The 21619-nt window shown below is 31.8% G+C and overlaps 1 protein-coding gene across 2 annotated transcripts; it reads left to right on the forward strand.

Moving 5' to 3' along the window:
- The first annotated feature begins 612 nt into the window (after window positions 1–612).
- Window positions 613–18257, forward strand: LOC130933180 (DNA replication ATP-dependent helicase/nuclease JHS1). 2 transcript variants are annotated; one of them, XM_057862726.1, is made up of 34 exons: window positions 613–1193; window positions 1590–1757; window positions 1830–2054; window positions 2234–2302; window positions 2894–3097; window positions 3194–3253; window positions 3333–3394; window positions 4982–5114; window positions 5810–5920; window positions 6064–6160; window positions 6322–6404; window positions 7103–7168; window positions 7534–7689; window positions 7818–7873; window positions 7973–8030; window positions 8118–8228; window positions 8316–8372; window positions 8815–8949; window positions 9074–9310; window positions 10427–10501; window positions 10711–10826; window positions 10926–10998; window positions 11178–11282; window positions 11388–11555; window positions 12080–12149; window positions 12230–12381; window positions 13755–13832; window positions 13914–14006; window positions 14103–14240; window positions 14684–14723; window positions 14803–14900; window positions 15042–15179; window positions 15316–15435; window positions 17897–18257. In XM_057862726.1, the coding sequence occupies exons 1-34, from the start codon at window positions 732–734 to the stop codon at window positions 18053–18055; spliced, it is 4173 nt and encodes a 1390-aa protein (XP_057718709.1). In that variant the 5' UTR covers window positions 613–731; the 3' UTR covers window positions 18056–18257. The 2 variants fall into 2 exon arrangements, with proteins under 2 accessions (XP_057718709.1, XP_057718710.1); XM_057862727.1 differs by having other exon boundaries at window positions 614–1193; window positions 14803–14876.
- The last annotated feature ends 3362 nt before the right edge of the window (window positions 18258–21619 follow it).

Below are 21619 nucleotides of genomic sequence, written 5' to 3' on the forward strand. Positions count from 1 at the left end.
TTATATTTTTAGTTTTGAAATTTAAAAAATTAGGATAACGGAGAGTTATTTTTTCTTTTTTATAAAAGATTTCATATTTTTCAACTAATTAACTCTAATTAGCTATTATCTTATTCAATAAAATATCTCTCTTAGAGAAAAAAATAATGAAGCAACACAAGATTGAAAGAGATGAAAACCAGATTTGGAGATTCTGCATCTTATTTGAAAGAAATTTTTAAAAAATTGAAAAATTATTGAGATGACGAAGAAGAACAAAGAATCTAAAAACGATTTTGATAAAATCTCATACATCGAAGTGCATGACTTTTTGCAAATAATAGTATAGACGATTTTTGTTGATTTTGCTTTTAGACCAATAAATTATTGGATCAATTTAGCTGGACTTAACTCCTAAAAAAGGCCTATTAATTTAGAATCAATAAATAATTAAATAAATAAATAAATAAACACAAAAATCATTCCCGCCCTGTGGTACCCAGATGGTATACTCCCGCCGAGTCGCTTAACTCAAGACTCAGATTTTTTTCCACACCCTACCAACCGAAAAATCTCCTCCATTTCCTTGTATCATTCAATCACAACCCACATACTCCTTATATCAGAACCCAATTGCTTCTCTTGGGAGCAATGTCTTCGGTTGCTTAATTCTGCAAAACCCGCAACTTGAACAAAGGAAGTACCCTTAATATCGACGCAGCCAGAAGCTATTAACAAAAGGATTTCGGAAAATGCCTCCAAAGAAGAAGAAGAACAACACTTCTTCTTCTTCTTCTTCTGCGTCCAAGAAGCATAACCCTCAACCTTCCAAGTTCGGCATCCAGCACTTCTTCGATCGCCACACACAGAACAACGCTCTCCTCGCCTCCCAAAAGCTCCAAACTAACAATGCTTCCGATTCCGCCGCTAAACCAGTTTCTGACCCTCTCCCTGCCCGAACCAGAGACCCGATTTTCAGCACCGTTGTGCAGGTGACTCCCCAACCGTCGCCGCAAAAACCTAGCCTCGACAAGGGTAATACAAATTATATTAGTAATAATGATAATAGAAGTAACAATGGACCGTCCCAGAATACTCCTACTGAGAAGTCGGTGGTGCCGGTTGATAATGTGATGGAAGATATTGTGTCTGAGGTGTCCCCAGATATTTCTAAAGCTATGCCGCTTAAGCGCTTCAAATTCTCACCTGGAATGGTAATTGCATTTACTCTTTGGTTTCCTTAAATTACTCTTTCAATGTTTAAATTGGTTCAATTTAAAGATCAAAAGTCATGAGCTGTATATCACTATCAATTCGGACGAGTATTCCCTACTCGATGCTCAAACTTGAGCCTTTTAGGAGTTTTCTAGCACAAGTTACATTGGTCTATTTTTCCCCGGCCTGTGCTTTCGTAAAATCATTAAGTGTGTTCTCTTGACCAAGTTTAGTGTGTGTTTTGGTTGCGGGCAATTCCCAATATTAGTATCTTTGTATTTTGCAACTGGCTGTTGTGTTCAAGTACAGTAGTTGAGTATGGTTCTTTATGCATCATGTTATGTTTGTTCTTCGTTCCTTAATGTTGAAATTTCCGCAATATGTTGTGAGGATAGTTTATAAAGCAGACTCAAGATTATGGGGTTGATGAGGTCACATGGAAGATATCTCCAGTGAACGAAAGACTCCAAGCTGTTTCTAAACATGTGCCAAATGTCATTAAAGCGTTGGCCGACTCTTCAAGACTCAACTTATTGCCATTTCGTAGCTGCTCAGAAGATAAGGCATGTTTATGAGAAGCATTTTCTTTTAATTAAATACTAAGTGAGGTTGTGTCATAACAATGAAGTTTGCAGATTTTTCGGGATAAAGATGACAAGGTTGACGAATTGCTTACTTCACCAACTCCCAAGGCTTCTGCAAAAGCTCTACCTTCAATGAGTAAATTAGGCTTGAAAAGGATAAATCCAAAACAAAGTGTGGATTTTGACACCAATCCAATTACTCTGAGCTACTCTGGAGTATCTAGCAGACAGAGTCCCTTCAGGACTCCACCCTCTTTGTCTCATTGTCCCGATAAGGTGATTTACTTTCTTTGTCTATTGGTTCTTAGGACCTGATAAATCTTCCATGAGGTTTCCACTATTTGTCTTGTAGAAAAAAAAGGTGCTCTTCAATGTTTACTTTTATTGGTTGAGTTGATTTTTACTCATATCTAAATGATAAGTTTGAATACCTTTCTTTCATATTGCTTCTGTAGGTGCATCCTATTAATGACATTCAATGCACTGGACCATCTGATCAACTTTATCTCAGACAGCACAAAAAGGTATGGTCCTCTGTTTGATCTTTGTGATAGAAATTCTTTCAGATCTAGCTTAACTATTGACTGTTCCATAACTAACTTGCAATTTACTACACCTTTAAAGAACAAGGACCTTTGCGAATTATGAAAATTGTGTGTGTATGTGCGTATAAAATAGATAATAGAAACAGTTGGATGGGGAAGGACCAGAAACTGAATAAACTTTGAATTATAAATTATTTAACATAAGTGAAACTTAAGTTAAAGGATGCCATCTCAAATGTGACACATCCAAACCATATCTGGAGGGTAAAAATTTGAATCTGAAACAATGGACAGCATGACTGTCATAAACATCTGGAATCAATTACTTTGTTTTCTTTGTGTTTATGTGCGTAGGTTTTAACTTGTCATATGTTAATCAATTTTTCTGTGTCTCTACTCTCCAGTTTCACAGAAAAATTACTATGTATATAATCAATGAATAAAAGGAAGTTTAACTCATAACCATAGCGAAACCATTTTTCTTATTTGATAAAGTTGCTTGTGAGTTACCATGATAAGAGGATTATCAAAGGAAGACACGTATATTGATATGAAATTTTTTTTCTCTAGACTTTGCTTGAACTGTTAGATCAAGTTGAAGATGCCATTGCTGTTGATGACGCTACTGTTTGTAACAAGGGAACTGATTCTTTAAAATGTTGTGATGGCATTGCTGATGAGCTCCCTGTTAGAGCCAACCATGCTGAAGAAAGAACAAGATCACATAGATCTAAAGAGGATATGGTTGCTGACTCTAGTTATCTGGTTTTGCAGGTATGCTCATGTTATTGTATTCTGTTTTTTAACTAATTTTCTGGTTGAAACATCATGAATTATCATGGGCATCCTTGTATTTGCTTTCTATTTTAGGTGTCTGAAAATTCTAGGTCTGCTGATTCATCTGCTGCTGATGCTCGATCCCCATACAAGGTGTAGTAAGGCTTATTTGGCAACTACTTATGGATTCTAAGCATCAGACTAATGTTTTAGTTGATCCACTGCTTTCCAGGTGCTTCGCTTACTAAATGAGCAAACTGGAGAGGAGCGGGTTGTAAACTTGAGGGATGAGTGGTAAGCTAATGTGCTTTAGTGTACTTGAACTTATATCATTGTGTTAAGCTAATGTGCTTTAGTGTACTTGAACTTATATCATTGACTATGTCTCATATTTTTGGCATTTCAACCTTTTAGTATTTGGAATATTATTGTACTGTTGAAAGAGAAGCTGTCAAGTAATTATAGTCTAGTTATTTGTTTGAGTTATTGAGTATAAGTGTTATACATATAGAGGCTTAACTCATGCATGGTTAGGTTGTCATTGAGACCTTTATTGAAACCCGTTTTTTCTTGAAAACAAGCCTACTGTGGCATTTCGTGATTGAGTTCTCATGCCTACTCTCATCTGAGAAGGAGATAGCCAGACGGGAACCTTTCTTAGCGCTTAGATAGATGGTAGTGAAGAGCAGATGAACTAGACCAGACAGCTCGATGGAAAGGATAAAGCCAAAACTCTTGCTCTTATCTATAAGTGGCCGTGATCTTATTATTCATTCTTTAAGGCGGAAAAAGAACTCTCTTTCAAGTCCCAGAGTCTATTCGATGCCATCCTTATTCCCTTCCTTGCAGTGATCTGTAGAAATTTATGTGACTCCAGTTGTTTGATTTACTACTAAAAGAAAATAAATTACTACTTCACCTTGTCAAATCTTATGCCTTTTTAGTTATTTTACTTGATATACTTGATGGAGTTCTGTTGAAAAATTTCGGAGTTAGTATATATCGAAAATTGAATAAGTATCTATTTGGTCCTTGTTTTTTAACCTGATAATCAATTTGGTACTTGTGTTTTAAATTTAGATGTGCTTAGTTTGGTCCCAGTTTCATAACTATGAATCAAGTTAGCTATTTCATCGGTTCATCGCCAATCTAATTAACAGGGTATTTAGCACCAAAGGAGTGAGACTCAATTTGGTCTTTCAATGGACTAAATTGAGCCATCCACCTCTATAAAGTTAGCTCATTGAATGGCCAAGTTAAGTCCCTTAAGAAACTAAATTCAGTTCAACACTTTCATTGTCATGTGATTTAGCTGTTAAACTGCCACTGTGGCAACAATTGCACACATAAGCCTTCTGGTGACTAGATTGGTGATAGAACTATAGAAGGATCAACTTGATTCACTGTTATAAAACTCAGGGACTAAATTGATTACAGGCAAAATCTCAGAGACCAAATTGAGCCTTGTCTCACTGAAAATTGCATTTATCTCATGGTTTTATTTCATTATTTATGGTGTTATTCCTATATAAAGTATCCTACGCAATCCCTACCCTATTTTTTGGAACTATTGTTAAACTATACTCCCTACCTGCACCTGTACCATACAACTCATGCTCATATTCGTGCAATTTACAGTGCCATTAAGTTAAATTGCTGCTAGGCACTATGGAACTCCATTCCTCAATAACTAGGTTTTCTCTATATATCTTTTGTTTATCTATTTTTTCAGTTATTTACTCCGGTTATAGTTAAACACGTAGCTGAGTTCTTCGATGAGAATAGTCACAAGTTTTAGTTCTTAGTTTTACATTTGTTCTTCCTGCCAGTTATTCTTCATCAAGTTATTATATTTCTAATTTTCTTTCTCCATGATCTCAGGTTTTTCAGTGTAATTGCACCTGGAGATACTGTAAACATAATCGGTCAATTTGATGAAGGAGGAAGTTGTGATATAGGCCATGAAAATAATTTCTTGATTGTGCACCCAGACATTCTGCTGTCTGGAACAAGGGTAGTTATCTTTTGAAATTCTCCTAAATTTACTATCTCATATTATTATTTAGTCAAAATTTATTTGGTGTCTTACAATCTCCAATTAAGCAGCTCTCATGTTACAAGATTTTCCTTCATATAAGAAATTATTGATCCTTATATTCTGGGTCTACAGTGAATTATGGTGGATTTATATGATAAATTGATAATCACTAGTCAGTGATGTGGTTATCGTAAACTTCATGACTTTGTTTAGTTTGCTAGTCATTGGTTAGTTTAGTTATTAGTAAGAAATGTAATAGTCTACAAGGTTCATTTGTTTATACTTTTCCAAACTTAGGAGCAGGGTTTATTGTTAACTGAACCTGGTGATTCTGGGTTCATCTCCAATTTTAAAGAGAGTAAAGGATGTCCGGTTGACTTGTTGTTCAAGTTATAGTCTCTCTTTCCTAATCTAATAATAATAATAATAATAATTTTTCTACACAAATTCTTTGAAGTTGTTTGTTGAAGCAGATATCTCCATTGCACTTCATTTAATCTTACAAAATTCTATCAATTTATTTTCATGTTCAATTTTTTTGGTGTATTTATTTATTTTATCCTATGGCGTATTTAAAGCCCTTTCAGTTTTATTTATCTGAGGTGAATGCCCCTATATTCAGAGAAATATTTGTGTGCTTGCTCATATTTGTGTTTATTGCTAACTTCCAGGTTGCTGGCAGTTTTGGTTGCCTTAGGAGAACTGTCTTAGATGAGAGGCTAAAATGCAATGAGTACTCTACTGCAGCATTGACTGGAACCTTGCTTCACCAAATTTTTCAGGTCTCTAAAATTCATATTGTATCATTTTTATCCATCTGTTTTCTCATCCTAATGATTAAGTTATAAAGATTCTGGTTCTTTTTTTTTTCTTCTTCACATTTATATTTCTTCTTTGGATGATGCTTTTTGGTTCATTGGTGTAGGCTGGGCTCACAGAAGACAATCCATCTATTGACTTCTTGGAAGGTTACACAGAAGTGGTATTACTTAGGAACATTGAGAGTCTGTATGCTTGTGGAGGTGTGAATTTGTAGTATTGTGTCTATATATGTATCATGTATTACATTATGCACCTCAAGTGTGGAATTTATCAGGAAGAAATTTTATTGATTTAGTTATTGAGATTTTCCACTCGAATACTTCATGGGGAGTATTAATTCCTCTGCATGTGAACATTGCAGTAAATGAAAGTGATGTTTGGAAAACCTTGATTGATGCTGTCCCGAGAATATTGAGTTGGATTTTACGGTTCACAAATAAGGAGGTATGTCAAAAGAGTGAGTGCTTTCTTTTGAAACTTTCTGCTGCCAAATGTTTGACTTGGTATGCCTATGTTCAATGTAAGAGAGTGGTTATGCGATGGTGGTCAAAGGAGGTAGAAGCTAGAAAAGAAGTTTTAAGATATTTTGAAACTGGATTCCCTAAGATGTATTTGGAAGTAAAGTTCATATTGAAGATCCCATTTCATTTTTTATTATTGGATGGATAACAATTAATTACTTGTCGTAAAATGTGTAGCTGTGAATGTAATTGGTTGGATATTATGGCAGAGTATTGAAAGAATATCTGCAAGTATATTAGCAGAATATTTGCTCGTTCAAATCTGCAAATTCTAAGGGGTTGTGCATATTTCATTATATAATCAAATTCTGTGTGATTGTGCAGATGTAATTATGTAATTATATCCTACATTAGCTTACCCGGCTGTAGGTTAGCATCTGAAATTAGTGTGTATTTACTCTCCATATATAGTATATATATCAGAATTCTCCAGCAGGAGAACACAGCTTTACATACAAATTTTCAAAGTTCTAACCATGTGTAACTCTTCTTTTTTCTGCGATAATTCTTTTTATATATTAATTTATCTATTTATTTATTTTCTTAGTAAAGTGTTTAATTTCTTTTACTCTTTTTGTTTCTTGGTTAAATGTTGTGACTGATGACATGGAGTTTTGGCAGGAAAATGAAGATCCTAATGTTTGTTTTGGATTTCACAATAGGCCTAACAAAGTTGCCATATCTGAGGCAAGCTCTAATCAAACCGATTCGTTTATTGTGTATTATTATGCGGGCATAGATATGCATATTGTAGTGGAAGGACCTTGCTAAGTCTCTTGAAGTTTTTATTTTACCATAAATATGCATCTGCTTGTTCAGTTTGTTTATTTTGGAGATTGCCTTATTGTACTATTTTATCTTGTCTATTTGATACAATTTTATCTTGTTCAAATAAAATGTGTGAAAGATGTTATTTGACTGAGCATTCTCTTAATCTAAGCATGAATATCAACAATGTAATGTATTGCATATCCATGATATGCTCATATCTGCCTATTAATTGATATTGCTCATTTCTGGATTCTGAACATTATTTGTAACATATATTGTAGGTAATTGATATTGAAGAGATGGCATGGGCTCCTAAATATGGTTTGAAAGGGATGATTGATGCTTCAGTCAGAGTGACAGTACAATCAGTAAAAGATGAACTGGAGGAGAAGATTATGCCAGTAGAGTTCAAAACCGGGAAATCACCAGCTGGCCAGGCGCGACTGTTATTAATTTATAATCAACCACAAACAAAAAACATCAATAGACATGCTTAAGACACTAGTAACATTACAGTAGATTAATGATATTTTTTACTTACAACTCTTGCATATTGTACCTGCAGTCATCAGCAGAACACAATGCTCAAGTAATCTTATATACTCTTCTGATGTCTGAAAGGTGCAAATGATTCATCACTAACAGCATATATGATGAAGAAGTTTTCGCGAAGACGTTTTACTTTTTGTTTTATTTACGTCGTTCTGATCATGTTATTAGGTATCAAAACACCATTGATTCTGGTCTTCTATATTATCTCCAATCAGATCAGACACAGGTAAGACTATATTATATTGGATTTTACATACTACATTATCTGCGTCTGTTAAGAAAGCTAACATTGTTTTAACTGTTATGTACAAAGGGTATTGTGGCTCAAAGATCTGACTTAGTTGGCCTAATAATGCGACGGAACGAGCTAGCAAGTGATATTCTTAAGGCATTAACCTCGCAACAACTTCCAGCAATGTTAAAGGTATGGGCTTTCCATTTTGTTTATATAATGTCATAACATGCTAAACAACTCAGGATTCTGATTTCACACTTTATGCTTGAATTGTAGAGTCCTGGCATTTGCAAAGGTTGTCGCCATCTTAATGTTTGTAGCATTTATCACAAGGTACTTCTTTTACCCATGGAGAATAGCAATTTGGTTAATAATAAGTACTTTTGAAGCCAATCCTATTACGGCTGTATCTCCTGATTCTTTTTAAATTTTATGATCGACTTAACATGTTCAAAACATAGACGACTAAAAAAAGATTCATTCTTAAATTTATATATATAAAATGTTCATTTGGGAATTGCATTTGTAATTCTAAAGATAGTGGCATTTTATCCATTAGGTAATGTCTATAGCTCCTCAATTCCAAATCATGATTACCAAACTTAATACCCTTGTCTAATCTAGTAAATATCATTTAGCACAGACGTGCTCACATGCATTGTAAGAGAACTACAAATGGAACATGTCACAGTTATTGCACAATGTGTAAGAATTTATTGGTAATATGTTTATTCATTTTTTTAATTGTTTTATTTGTGGTACTTTACTGCTTTAGTTACATGGTGGAAGCACAAAAAGCAGTGGATTGGAAGATGTATTTGATTCTCTTACTGACCACCTTACATCTTCCCATTCCAAGTTCCTCTGCCATTGGGATCGGCTGATTGACTTGGAAGCCAAGGAGACTGAGGTACAATCTAAATCTGTTTTATAGGCTTTTACAATCTGAGATTTAGTCTTGATCAAATTTGACATGGTTTAAAGTGTCTTATCTCACTGAATTCCTCTATTTCTCTCTTCATTCATTGCTTCAGCTTTTAAGGAAAGAGATGTGGCGATCACATAGTTTAAAAGCTCCAAACTGTGGTAGCCTTTCTTCTATTGTTCTCGATGCTTCATATGGAATTCCTCATCAGAAATCTGTCAAAGATAATCGCTTTGTTTATCGTTTTGTAAGACAAGATAATTGTCCCTCTGAAGTTTCTGATGGTGATCATTGTAGTACCTATTCAACAAATTTAGATCTTACACTTGCAAGTGGAGACTATGTGGTACGGATAATCTCCTATTTATTCTTTAAAACAAGTGAATTTAGTTATATGATAACCTTATATTTGACAAAATCAACATAGTTATCGAATGCAAGGTGGAGTGACCACATTCAAAATTACTACAGAAGCATGGCTAATAGAGCAAGTTAAGAACAGCTCAGTAAATCTAAGTTACAAGAGTAGATCTAGGCTTAATGTAACTGCCTCTGCAAGCTATGACACAGACAGACCTATAACTAACTTCCAAGTATATTTCCTGAATTACCCTCACAAGCTACTCTTAGATTTTACATAAGCTGAAAGCCATTCTGTTATGAGTCATTCACGTGAAAGTTAATGATAGAAGGTAGTTTAGGCAAGTTAGAATTCTGTTAGAAAGGAGTTAATTAGAGTAGGAATTAATAGAGTTAGTAAGCAGGCCACAATGGTAAGAAAGAGTGTGCAATTCACGATGATCAATGAATAAGTAACAACCTCTCCCTCCATCATTCTCTTCTCTCTTTCCCTCTCTATCCCCTTTCACCATTCTTCTTCAGATTCAGGTTTTTTTACACTCTCCTTTTTTTTTTTCTGTTTTCTGTTAATGAATTGGGAGGGACTGCGATAGTGAAGAACATATATATAATAGTTCTTGACTTCTTGGTGACAGTAGAGCTTTCTGCTGCGGCCCTTCTCTTGCATCAATATACATATGAAAAAATAAAAATCAAGCTCTTTGAAATTTTCTTCAGTTCTGATTTTCCAGAAATGCTGCCTACAGCTTGATATGTATAAGTTTATGTTGCTAAAAGACGTGTTATGCTGACATCTTTGTTGCTTGTGTGTCGTAAAATTTTGCCAAATTGAATAATTTAAATTCAGAATCAATAACTCCACATGTTGCTTGAATTTCTGATTGCATGTTCTTTGACACTGAGTTATTTCATTTTCATGAGGATTAGCTCTGTTTCCTTTAATGGAATTTTAACTGACGGAGGTCATAATGAAGGTGGATTAGTTTTCTAGCCAGGAATGGACATTTTTAATATTGCTTTAAATAAAGGGTTGTGTTGTGCAATTTCATTGCTTACTCTCTCTCTCTCTTTCTCTCTCTAATTTACCTCTTCTTCATTTTAGATATTGAGTAATGACTCTAGTGGGCAAATTATTGCAAAAGGGGTGATCTCTGATATTAGCCAGATTCATGTATCTGTAAGTGATAGTATTTTAATAACTTGTAATAATTGCTCCTCTTTTATTATATGTTGGCCACTTTTGACAAAATATTAGTATTACACTTGATCAGTCTGTCTTTGCAACAAATATTAGCTGAAGACAAGGTAGCATAATCCTTGATTAGACTGTCTTGTTATAATGATATGACTAATTACATCTAAGTATTTACTTCTTAAAATTTGTAGGTTTCCTTTTCAAAACGCTTACGAATTCCTGGAAGATGTTCCACTACACATGATCTCCTTCAACAGGTTTGGAGAATTGACAAGGATGAATTTGTGACTTCATTTGCATCTATGAGGTGCTTGTCTGACCACTGATTTTTTTTCAAACTTTAATTTGTATTGTTGTTTGCTGGTGTTCAAAGTTGTATGATTGCTTTCTAGCATTTTCCCTGAAGGTTTAATCTTGCACAACTTTTTCTACAAAATGTTCGGAGTACTCATCTGCGGAGGATGATTGTTGATCTTGAGGTTAATCATTTACTGCTTCTACATGAATCACCTCCCCCCCCTCCCCAAGTGCACAAAACAACGCGTGCACACACTCCCACCATAAAAGTTACCTTTAATGCTAATGACTTACTTTTCTCTGTGCTGATGCCAATGCTGATTACTTCTTTTCTCTGTCCTTATGGCAATGCTGAATATAGGCTCCTAGGTTTGACTGTGAATCTATAGTCAGTCAGGATCCAGCAATATCATATGTTCGGTCGAAGAAATCTTTGAATGATGATCAATGTAAAGCAATTCTCAAGGTTTGCAATGAAGCTCAAATTTGTTCAATTTTTCCTATCTAGCTGCTTATTTTATGTCAAGTTGAATCATCTTTCTTGTGGCTCTCCTTTATTTCTTGTTGTCAGATACTTGCAGCAAAAGATTATGCGCTTATATTAGGAATGCCTGGAACAGGAAAGACTTCTACGTTGGTTCATGCTGTGAAAGCCTTGCTGGAAAGGGGCTCTTCCATTTTGCTGACAGCCTATACAAACTCTGCAGTTGATAATTTACTCATGAAATTAAAAGCACAGGTATTTTATAAAAGAAGACCTAATATTGCACATGCAAAGAGCCATAAACGATATAATTGTTTGCAAAATATGAAAGTAGGTTAAAATTGAACAACAGATTTAGTAGTTTGACATTTTGGTCTAAAATATACTTAATAGCCTAAAACGCTTCAAAAGGAACATGGCATAACCTAAATGCAGCCAATGACTCCCTTCTTTATTTTTATTTTTTAGTCTCAGTGGTTGTTGTTTACTCTGTATGCTTTATGAAGCGCACAACAGACATCTCCAAGAGTAAAGAATGTATATAGAAGCATTTTTCTTTTCCATTCTGTATCATGATAGCTTCCACCATGTATCCTCCTTTTAATTTTATTTCATTTGTTCTCTCATTGTTCTGCTAAGTTGGGTGAGAGCTCATGGTATTGCTAGCTCAATCTTTAGAAATAATTGATGCATGCCTCTCCATTATCGGATTGTCTATAATATACAACATTTCCTCGAATTGTTAACTTTGAAGCGCCGTTTTATACAAATGGATTTAGGACATTGATTTTGTTCGGATTGGAAGACCAGAAGCAGTGCATGAGGTGGTCAGAGGACACTGCCTTTCAGGTTTGCCAATATATTCCTAGTGCTTCTCATTTCAATTTATCATTTTGTATAACATCTTATGAAATAAGTTTCCATCTCAGCAACAAGTATACAAAATGTTGAAGATATCAAAATAAGGTTGGGTCAAGTCAGAGTTGTTGCAGTTACTTGTCTTGGCATTTCCAGTCCCTTGCTTGCCAACATGAGATTTGATGTATGCATTATGGATGAAGCTGGACAGACAACCTTACCTGTATGTTTTTTAACTCTTTCATCATGATTCTCATTATTGACATATATGCAGATATATGAATGTATGATTGAAATATAAAAGATGCTGTAGAACCTTGTAGTTGTCACATGTTGCATGTAGTTTTCAAGGATTTTTTGTTTTTTGTTTCCTTAAGAATTTTTTTGAGAAAGCTAACTGATAAAGCATAACTAATTGGGTCATGCAACTAGGGATATCAACGTTGTAGCATATCTAGTATAGAAACCTCAAAGGAGAAGATGAGTAAAATACTAGAGAAGCAAAATTCATAACCCTGTCCCAGCTGTTGTCTGAAAACAAATAACTTCTTTTGATATCTTATAGTCCTAGGCTTCAAGGTGCTTGCTTTCTGCTTGTATTTGATAGTTGTTGTTCCTTTGGCCCTGTATCTGGTAGTCCCCATTTAGTCCTAACTGCTTAAGCTTGGACTATGTCTTGGTCTCAAAACTAGTAAGTCATTTAGGGATACATGCCTGATCCATACGAAGCTTCAATTCTGTATTAAATCAATGTTAATTTCTCAATCTCCCCAGGGTCTGCTTCTTTGAACACCCCCCCCCCCCCCCCCCACCCCCAAAAGCTCCTGATGTAGAGCTGTGACCTGTGGTCATCCACATCAGCAGCCCAGTCTGCACCACAAAAACCTTAAGTCCCAAAGATTGAAGAGGCCAAACTAGGTGAAGACCATGCTTCATTGTTCCTCCTAGATGATGCAGAATTTGTTTGGCAGCCTTCTAGTGTAATACAAGAGGATTAGCCATGAATTGACAAGCTTTATTCATGCTAAAGGAGATTTCTGGCGTGTAGCAATAGCATATTGTGGAGCTTCTACTACTGAGCTATAGAGTATATGATATAGTCACTCCCATGTTTGGGAATAAGGAATTCATTGGGCATAGCCTCGCACATGCACAACTTAGCTTCCCCGTGAAATTAGGTTTTGTTGAGTTACCATCTCTTGGAACAGGCTCAGTTCTTCCAAGACTCCAACAATTACAAATCCATTCGTAGGTCCACACCAGTCCCTCCTAACTTAAGTAGAAAAATTCATGACAAACATCTACCCTTTGGACGTGAAGCCTCAAAAGTTCACACTCCGATACATTTTTCTTGCTTGGCATTTTATGCTTCAAAATAACAATGAGCTTCGCAGTTTCCAGCAACTTGCGAGAAATAAAATTACTAGAGGTCCCACATCAACTAACAGCATCACTTTCTTACCTTGGGTGTGAAAACACAAGTTCAAAGTTTTGGTGACATCCCCAAAGTTTGCCTATTGTCCTTGCATTGGCACGAGTTAAGAAAATGAACAATTATTGTGTAGGAAAATTATATTGCAAATGTTGCCATTTCAGGTGTCCTTGGGCCCCCTAGCATTTGCTTCAGTGTTTGTACTTGTTGGGGATCATTATCAATTGCCTCCACTTGTCCAGGTAGGTGATTACTCATGTTTCTTGTGTATAACTCTTACTACGGTAAACTCTATTAGGAAATTCATACCTGATTATTCTCAGAGCATAGAGGCCCGAGAGAATGGCATGGGGATAAGTTTGTTCTGTAGGCTCTCCGAAACACATCCAGAGGCAATTGCGGAATTACGGAGCCAGGTATGCTCAACCACACATCACATTAGATCACAAAGTTCATTTTTATTCATTTTCCATTTTCCATTTACATCACGTGCAATTTTTAAATATATGCAGTACCGGATGCGTCAAGGCATTATGGACTTGTCAAATGCCTTGATATATGGTGACAGGTTGAGGTGTGGTTCATCTGAAATAGCTAATGCAACACTTGAGTTTTCTAATCTAAACTGTGGCTTGACTTGGCTAGAAGATGTAAGGCTTTTGATTTCCACATTTTCATTGGCTTAATTGTTTAGGATTTATCTCAACCTTGATGTTAAGTGACATTCAGATCTTGTTGGTAGAGTAAATATGTGGGCTGTGCTAGCAAGCCAAAACTATGCTACACGGTTCAATTGCTCTAAAATATCTTGATGATCTTCTTTCACATTTAATAAATGGTCATCTAAATGAATGAATCTGATTGGATAGATGGTGTAAAACACTAGTTTTGATTTAATTTCTATAGATTGTTAGTGGAAAAGACATTTTTCATAGATTCCCAGTCATGTATGATGTATCATCACATCAGCAATATTAACATTTTTCATACCCACTATAGATGGTCATCCATATGAATCAATATTATCTGTTTGTAACTTTGTATTCCATTAAATTATTAAATAAAGGTCTTATGAATTTGTATACCTATGCAGGTTTTAAATCCAAGCAGGCCAGTGATTTTTATTGATACTGGTTTGTAAATATCATTTTTCTTTTTCATCCTTTATTCTAAAATTCACAGCATTGATAGATCTATATTTCTTTTCTTTAGACATGTTACCTGCTTTGGAGGTAAGAGATCAGAAGACTGTCAATAATCCAGTTGAAGCTCACATAATTGCCGAGGTATGCCATTTTCCCTATGATACAGTGAGTGCTAAATCTTGGTCATTTCGAGGTGATTCAGTGATTCTCAATACACGAGTCGAGTGGCAACATACATGAATTCTGAAATCCTGTTTTCACTACTCATGCCACTAATTTTTTTTTTCATTCACTTTATGATGCAAGGTTGCAACGGAATTGGTTAGAAATGGAATTGTAGGAGAGCAGATTGGTGTTATTACCCCCTATAATTCACAGGCAAACCTCATCCGGAAAGCAGCTTCCGAGATTTCCATGGAGATACATACCATTGACAAATATCAGGTAAATGAACAAATGGAATTGTCAGGCATTACAAAGGTTTTACAGGGTTAAGCTTCTGATTCAATAGTTTACTACTTAAAAGCTCACTTTTGTTTTTTGATATGTATCTCCATATATTGGTCATTTGTTCGTCCAGGGTAGAGATAAGGATTGCATATTAGTCTCTTTCGTAAGATCTAGTGAAAACCCAACGAACCTTGCTGCTTCTCTTCTCGGAGACTGGCACAGGATAAATGTGGCACTCACTCGCGCTAGGGTAAGTTCAATGTGCTCCAATGCCTATATATATCTTTCCACCTAACATTTCACTATACTACATAATTTGTTAAGCTTTACTTGTCGTGCTATGGTTACTGTTTAAATAAATGCATGGCTAAACTACTAGAATGACCCTTAAAAAATTATATTGCTGATAAAACTAATTCTAGAAAATACAAACAGCAAATAAGTTTCCAAAAATTTAAAAGCATAACAAAAATAAAATTATCTTTCTTTTTTTTAAGTAGCCGACGAATTTTGTATTTGACAAATGTTTATATATTTAATCCAAATTATTGTGGGAATATTTAGTATAAGTATATAGGAGGTACATGCAAAAAACCGAAGCAAAATCCAATTACCAAACTTTTCATTTTTTTTTTATTTCTGTCCTCCACAAAAATATAAAAAAAATTAATATAAAATCACCAAATTTTAGTGATGAAAATACTTTTCTAATTATACTTGTAAAAAAATATTTTAAAATCTTATTTTTAAAATCTTTTTGAGAATGTATTTTTAATATATGGTTATTTTTATCATATTTTTAGATTCTTAGAGATTTTATTTGTCATCACTAGTATTTTTTGAAATTATTTTCATTAGAAATATAGACTTTTAAATATTATTTTAATAGTTTACCCTGCATATGCGTTGCATAACTTTAGGCTATCAAAATATTTCTTGCTCTGACAATTTATTTCAAACTGAAACTACACTTAACTAGATCTAGATCTACATTGCGTGAAAATAAAATAGATATATATTATATAAAATACATACATTAATTTAATATATATTTAAAATTTTATATATAAATTTGACTTTAAGTAAAATTTGAAAAATATTTAATTCAAATTTATTTATTTAATTTTATATTATTATCTTTATTTTTGTTCTTCTAAGCAGTCATTTTTATTTATTTATTTTTTTAAATTATATTTAAATATTATAATACAAATATAAAACTATTATATGAAATATAATTTTAAATATAATATTTCAATAGTCAAAATTAATATTTAATTTTTAAATTTTATTTTTCATGACTCATGATAATACTATATATTTTTAATAATATTACAATTGAATAATATTAAAAAATATAAATAATTGAAAGGGAAAAGAAGTTGGATGATATAATTAATGAATATAATTAGACTAAAAATGGAAAAACTAAAGACCTTGTAAAGGACATGATATATAATTGAAATTAACATTCAATTTTCTAATTTTATTTTCACGACTTACGATAGTAGTTAGTACCATATATTTTCAATATATTACAACTAAATGATATTAAAAATATAAATTGTTGAAAGAAAAAGATATAATATATAAATAATATAACAAATGAATACAATTAGATAAAAAATAAAATAAAAACTAAAAATTATAAAGGTATATCGTTTTAAGAATTATTACCTAATACATATGTTTAGCAAATTAAAAAAAAAGTTGTGGCCATCAACCGAATTCTTCAAATTTTTCAAATATTTGTAAAAAATATTAGTAAGAATGGAGGAAAGAGAATAAGAGATATGATATTATGTGAAAAGAGGAGATAAAGAAAAGGTGTGAAGTGAATGTTGATTTATATTAAAAAAACATAAGAAGGAGTTAGTACGAAAGAAGAGGATGAATTATGTTTTATTACTCAATTTATACTCATTAAAAAGAAATAATATTAACATCAAAACCATATAGTATTAAAAGTAAAAAGTAAGAGAATATAAAAAGTATTGAGTAATCTAAAAAAAAATAAATGACATAAAAGTGAGAAGAAAAATGAAGAAGAATTCTAAGTTACAATTTTATGTAATAATTATAAGAAAGAGTGAGTATAAAAGAGGATGAATTATGTTTATATCTAATAAAGAGAAATAATATTAATATTGAAGGCATATAGTATTATATAAAGTAAAGAGTAAGAGAATATGAAAATTATAGAATAACTTAAAGAAAAATAAATATTATGAAAGTAAGAAAAAAAATGAAAAAGAATTCTACACTATAATAATGAGTACCTGAGGAGTAGAAATAAAAAATTTAAAAATAATTTAACTAGACACCAAAGAATTAAAAAGTAATTCTATTAGATAAATAATAAACAGTTATGCCAATTAACTACTTATGTTGATGACATAATGTTAAAAAATTAAAAGATTAAAAATGCATTAGAACACTTGGTTCAGCTGTGTTTTTTAATAAATAGATAAATAGATTCGTGTTTGGTATGACAAACATTTCTATTACACTCTTCGGACATCTAGTTTATCTCCTATTCTCTCAAAAGCTGTTGGTGTTGGGTATGGCATTATTGTCATTTTGCATTTTGGAGCATTTGCAATTGTGTTCTCTAACAGTTATTGAAGCCATCGTTTTCTTCGTTTACGCAAAGCATTAATTAAACGTTATTAAGATGATTATAACCAATGATTTATGTTTTGTGCTTGTAGAAAAAGTTGATCATGGTGGGGTCTCGTAGAACTCTTTCAAAGGTTCTGCTACTGAAACTTCTCATTAAGAACGTTGAGGAACAATGTGGAATTATAAGTGTTTCGAAGAAGGATATCGTTCCAAAAGGTCAGCTCCGAAAATGTTCTCAAATGGGTTGAACTAAGAACATTTCCCTCGCATTGGAGGGAAGTTTTGTGAGAATCAAATGTAAATATGCATTCATTTTGTTTTGTTTGAACAGAAAAAAAATTGGCTTATGCAATTTTTGTTCGGGATAGTGGTTCTATAAAGTCTTCCTTATTGTAATATCTCCAAGGTTTAATATGTAAAGACCACAATTTCCTCATTAATTGCGGTTATTGAGACAATAATATATAAAGTTGCTGCCCCTAGATTTTTCCATATATAAATATAAGTTTGATAAAAACATGTCACAAATATAATTTGATTTGGCTCCTAGATAACATTTCTGGTTTGGTGTAAAAAGTATGTTCTTGATCAATGGAGATATCATAGAAAGTAGGAACAAAGTTTTCTGTTTTACACGCATGGTTTTGAAAATCTAATCAAATTGGCCGATTTAATCGCATTAATCAAAACTGATCACCTGACTTGTATGGTTAGACCGAAAATTCATTTGCAAAAGGTAAATTGGTTGAATTGATTTGGTTTTTTCTTATAAAAAATTGATTTAAAATTAGTTAAAAAAATCTTTTAGAAAATATATATTCTATATAAGATATATTAATTTTATTGTATCTAGTTTTTTTTTTTTCCAAAGTAAAAATAATTACATTACTCTAAGAAAGTGATACAAAGTTTAATATGGACCAAAGAAATAAAATCTTCTTTGCTTAATTAGAGATATTGGACAGAGGTCTTCTTCTTTTCAAACACTTCTTTATTACGTCTACAATGCCCAACAAAGAGCAACAAAAATGTTGAGAGCTCACTTTCTCTCCCACTTTCAGTACCTAATAGTACCTAGGTTCACTATTCCACAAAGAAGGAAACACTTTGCAATGGTGGCACTAGTTTCAAATCAACTACTTCCCATACCTCCTGAGCAAGACCGCACTATCGAAGACAGTAAATGATGGTTTTCAGGGCTAATCTACATCTGGGCCACAAATGTGGAGTCGATTGGAAACGTTGGTGGATGAGACTCAGTACAGGTAAACTTTCATGCACAATTCGCCACAAAAAAGTTTTTATCTTTGTTGGTAACTGTAAATCCCAAATTTTTCTCCAGCTTCTTGAATTTTGCATGATTGCAGGAAGTTGATTGATCGGCTCATGCGCAAAGCCATACGCAACCACATATTCAGACGTTATATCATATTGTTTCTTGGAGTTCAAGACCCAAATCAGAAAATCCTTGCCATTATTATTCAACTCTATAGAAAAAATGTGGGTGCTTATTTCAGGAGGAAAGATTAATTCGATAAGCTCTCCGTTTCATCTTCGTGTGGCCGTAAATCTTTTACTCTAGTTTAAAATCTTAGATTTATGTTTAATTAATCTCTTGAAAATATATTCATGTGTTTTTTAAATAGTATAAGTTGAGATATATGTAATTCAAAAAAAATTAAAAAATTATTAAAATTTATTATTTTTAGTTATCACTTTTAATTATCAATTTAATTTTCTTTAGTTTAATAATTTAACAAATATTTTAATTTATACTTTTAAATATTAATAGCTAATAATTAATAATCAAAAATAATAAATTCTCATAACTGCTAGCATTCCTCCTAATTCAAATAACTTGTCGCACCGAAGTTAAAATGTTAAATACACAGCATGATATAACAAAATAATAAAATATACATGATTGCAATACGCTAATATTAAAAATCTTTTAAATAAAACGTTTGAAATTAAACTATACTACTCGTATAGTAATTCTTAGCTATAATATTATCAAAAAAATTAAGCTCTCACTTTTAATTTTTAAACTTCTTCCATCACCCAAAAAATCAACCAATTGGATGATTTCATAATCAATCACTATTCGTTTTCCTTTTCTTTCCTAAAGTTTAAGATTGGAACGTAGCATATATAGTATAAATATAGCATTCCCATGATATGAAATATACATTAACGCCATTTAAGACATAATCATCACTATTTGTTTTCTTTTTTTCTTTTCCTTTCCTAAAGTTTGAATTTGAAAGGTAACATAAATAGTATAAAACTATAAATATAACATTTTCATGATATGAAATGCACGTTAACTGGATTTAAGACACAAATCATGAGTAACATTACAATATCATGTAGCCTTTAATGCTCCAATATGTTTCTTTTTCTAGTATGGATTTGAATAATTACATTTGCTATGTAATGCTATTGCATCAGGTAGACCCTGCATAATTTTAGACATTTCTATAAAATTGTCATAATAAAAGAATCTACATGGTTAAAAAAAAAGGTTGATCCATGAAGATTTTTTTCTAAATATTTGTCCATCTTATCTTGACAATATTAAGAATGATATGTATTTTTATTATTATTGAGTCAATATTTGATTTAATATCTTATAATAATAAATATAATTAATTACTTTTTAGTATAACTAATTTATTATGATAAGCATTATAGGAATCAATCACAATTAATCAAGTAAAATAGAATTGTGCAAATCATCAACATTAATATGCATATTACATCAACCCAAATTTAAAAAGAGATTGTACAGTCAAATATAGCAAGAAACGTTCCAAAAATCAAGCTCATAAGCAATTGAATAATTGCTGCGTTTTTATCAAGCTAAATAAGGAATGAATTTTGGTGGATGTTACAATACTCCCTTGATGTTTGGAGTTTTAAAACTTCATATAATTTTAACAAAAAAAATATTATTAAAATTTAAAATTTAATTTACTTTGCGTTGATTTAGGTTAACATTTAATGCATACTGATGAAATCAATAAACAATTAATACTTTTTTTTTTGAAAAACTACAAATATATTAATTACAACTTATAAAATATATTTTTAATAAATAATAATTATAATTATTATAAGAAATTTAATATGCTCTATTAGTATATAAGTTATTTAATTAGTTAATAAAATCTAATTAATTAATAATTTTATATTTTATTTATTTTAATTATTTATTTAAAATTATAATTTATTTCATAAAGTTTATTTAATATACTACTTTTTTTATTCATTGAAAATAATGAATTTATTCACTGACAAACTTATTCCTATTTCTATACAATTTGAATCGTATTCGTATATTTTTATTTTTTTATTAATCTAATTTTATTCACATATTTTACTTTTAAATTTTTAAAATTTTTTATTTAAAATTTAGATAGATATAATTTAAATTAATAATTTAATTTAATAAAAATAAATATATTCGTATTATTTTTTATTATCTTAAGCAAAAAATATCTCTAACTATATTTTTTAGGTAAGATTTATTAATCTTTTCAGATATTATGTATTTATATATACACTCTAATATTATTAATTTGAAAGATTACATATATCTATCTCTTTTGTTGAAATATTTAAAAATCATGTTTAATCATTTTAAAAAAATAATACGAGAACATTTATTTAAAATAAGATGAATATATTTATTTAAAATTTAAAAATTTTAAATAAATTTATTTATATTAATTTTAAAATAATATGAATATGTTTGTTTAAATAAAAAAATTTTAGAATAATAAGAGTATTATATCTTTTTAATTCTTTTA

Source organism: Arachis stenosperma, chromosome 6 (genome assembly GCF_014773155.1).
Source record: "Arachis stenosperma cultivar V10309 chromosome 6, arast.V10309.gnm1.PFL2, whole genome shotgun sequence".
Taxonomy (NCBI): domain Eukaryota; kingdom Viridiplantae; phylum Streptophyta; class Magnoliopsida; order Fabales; family Fabaceae; genus Arachis; species Arachis stenosperma.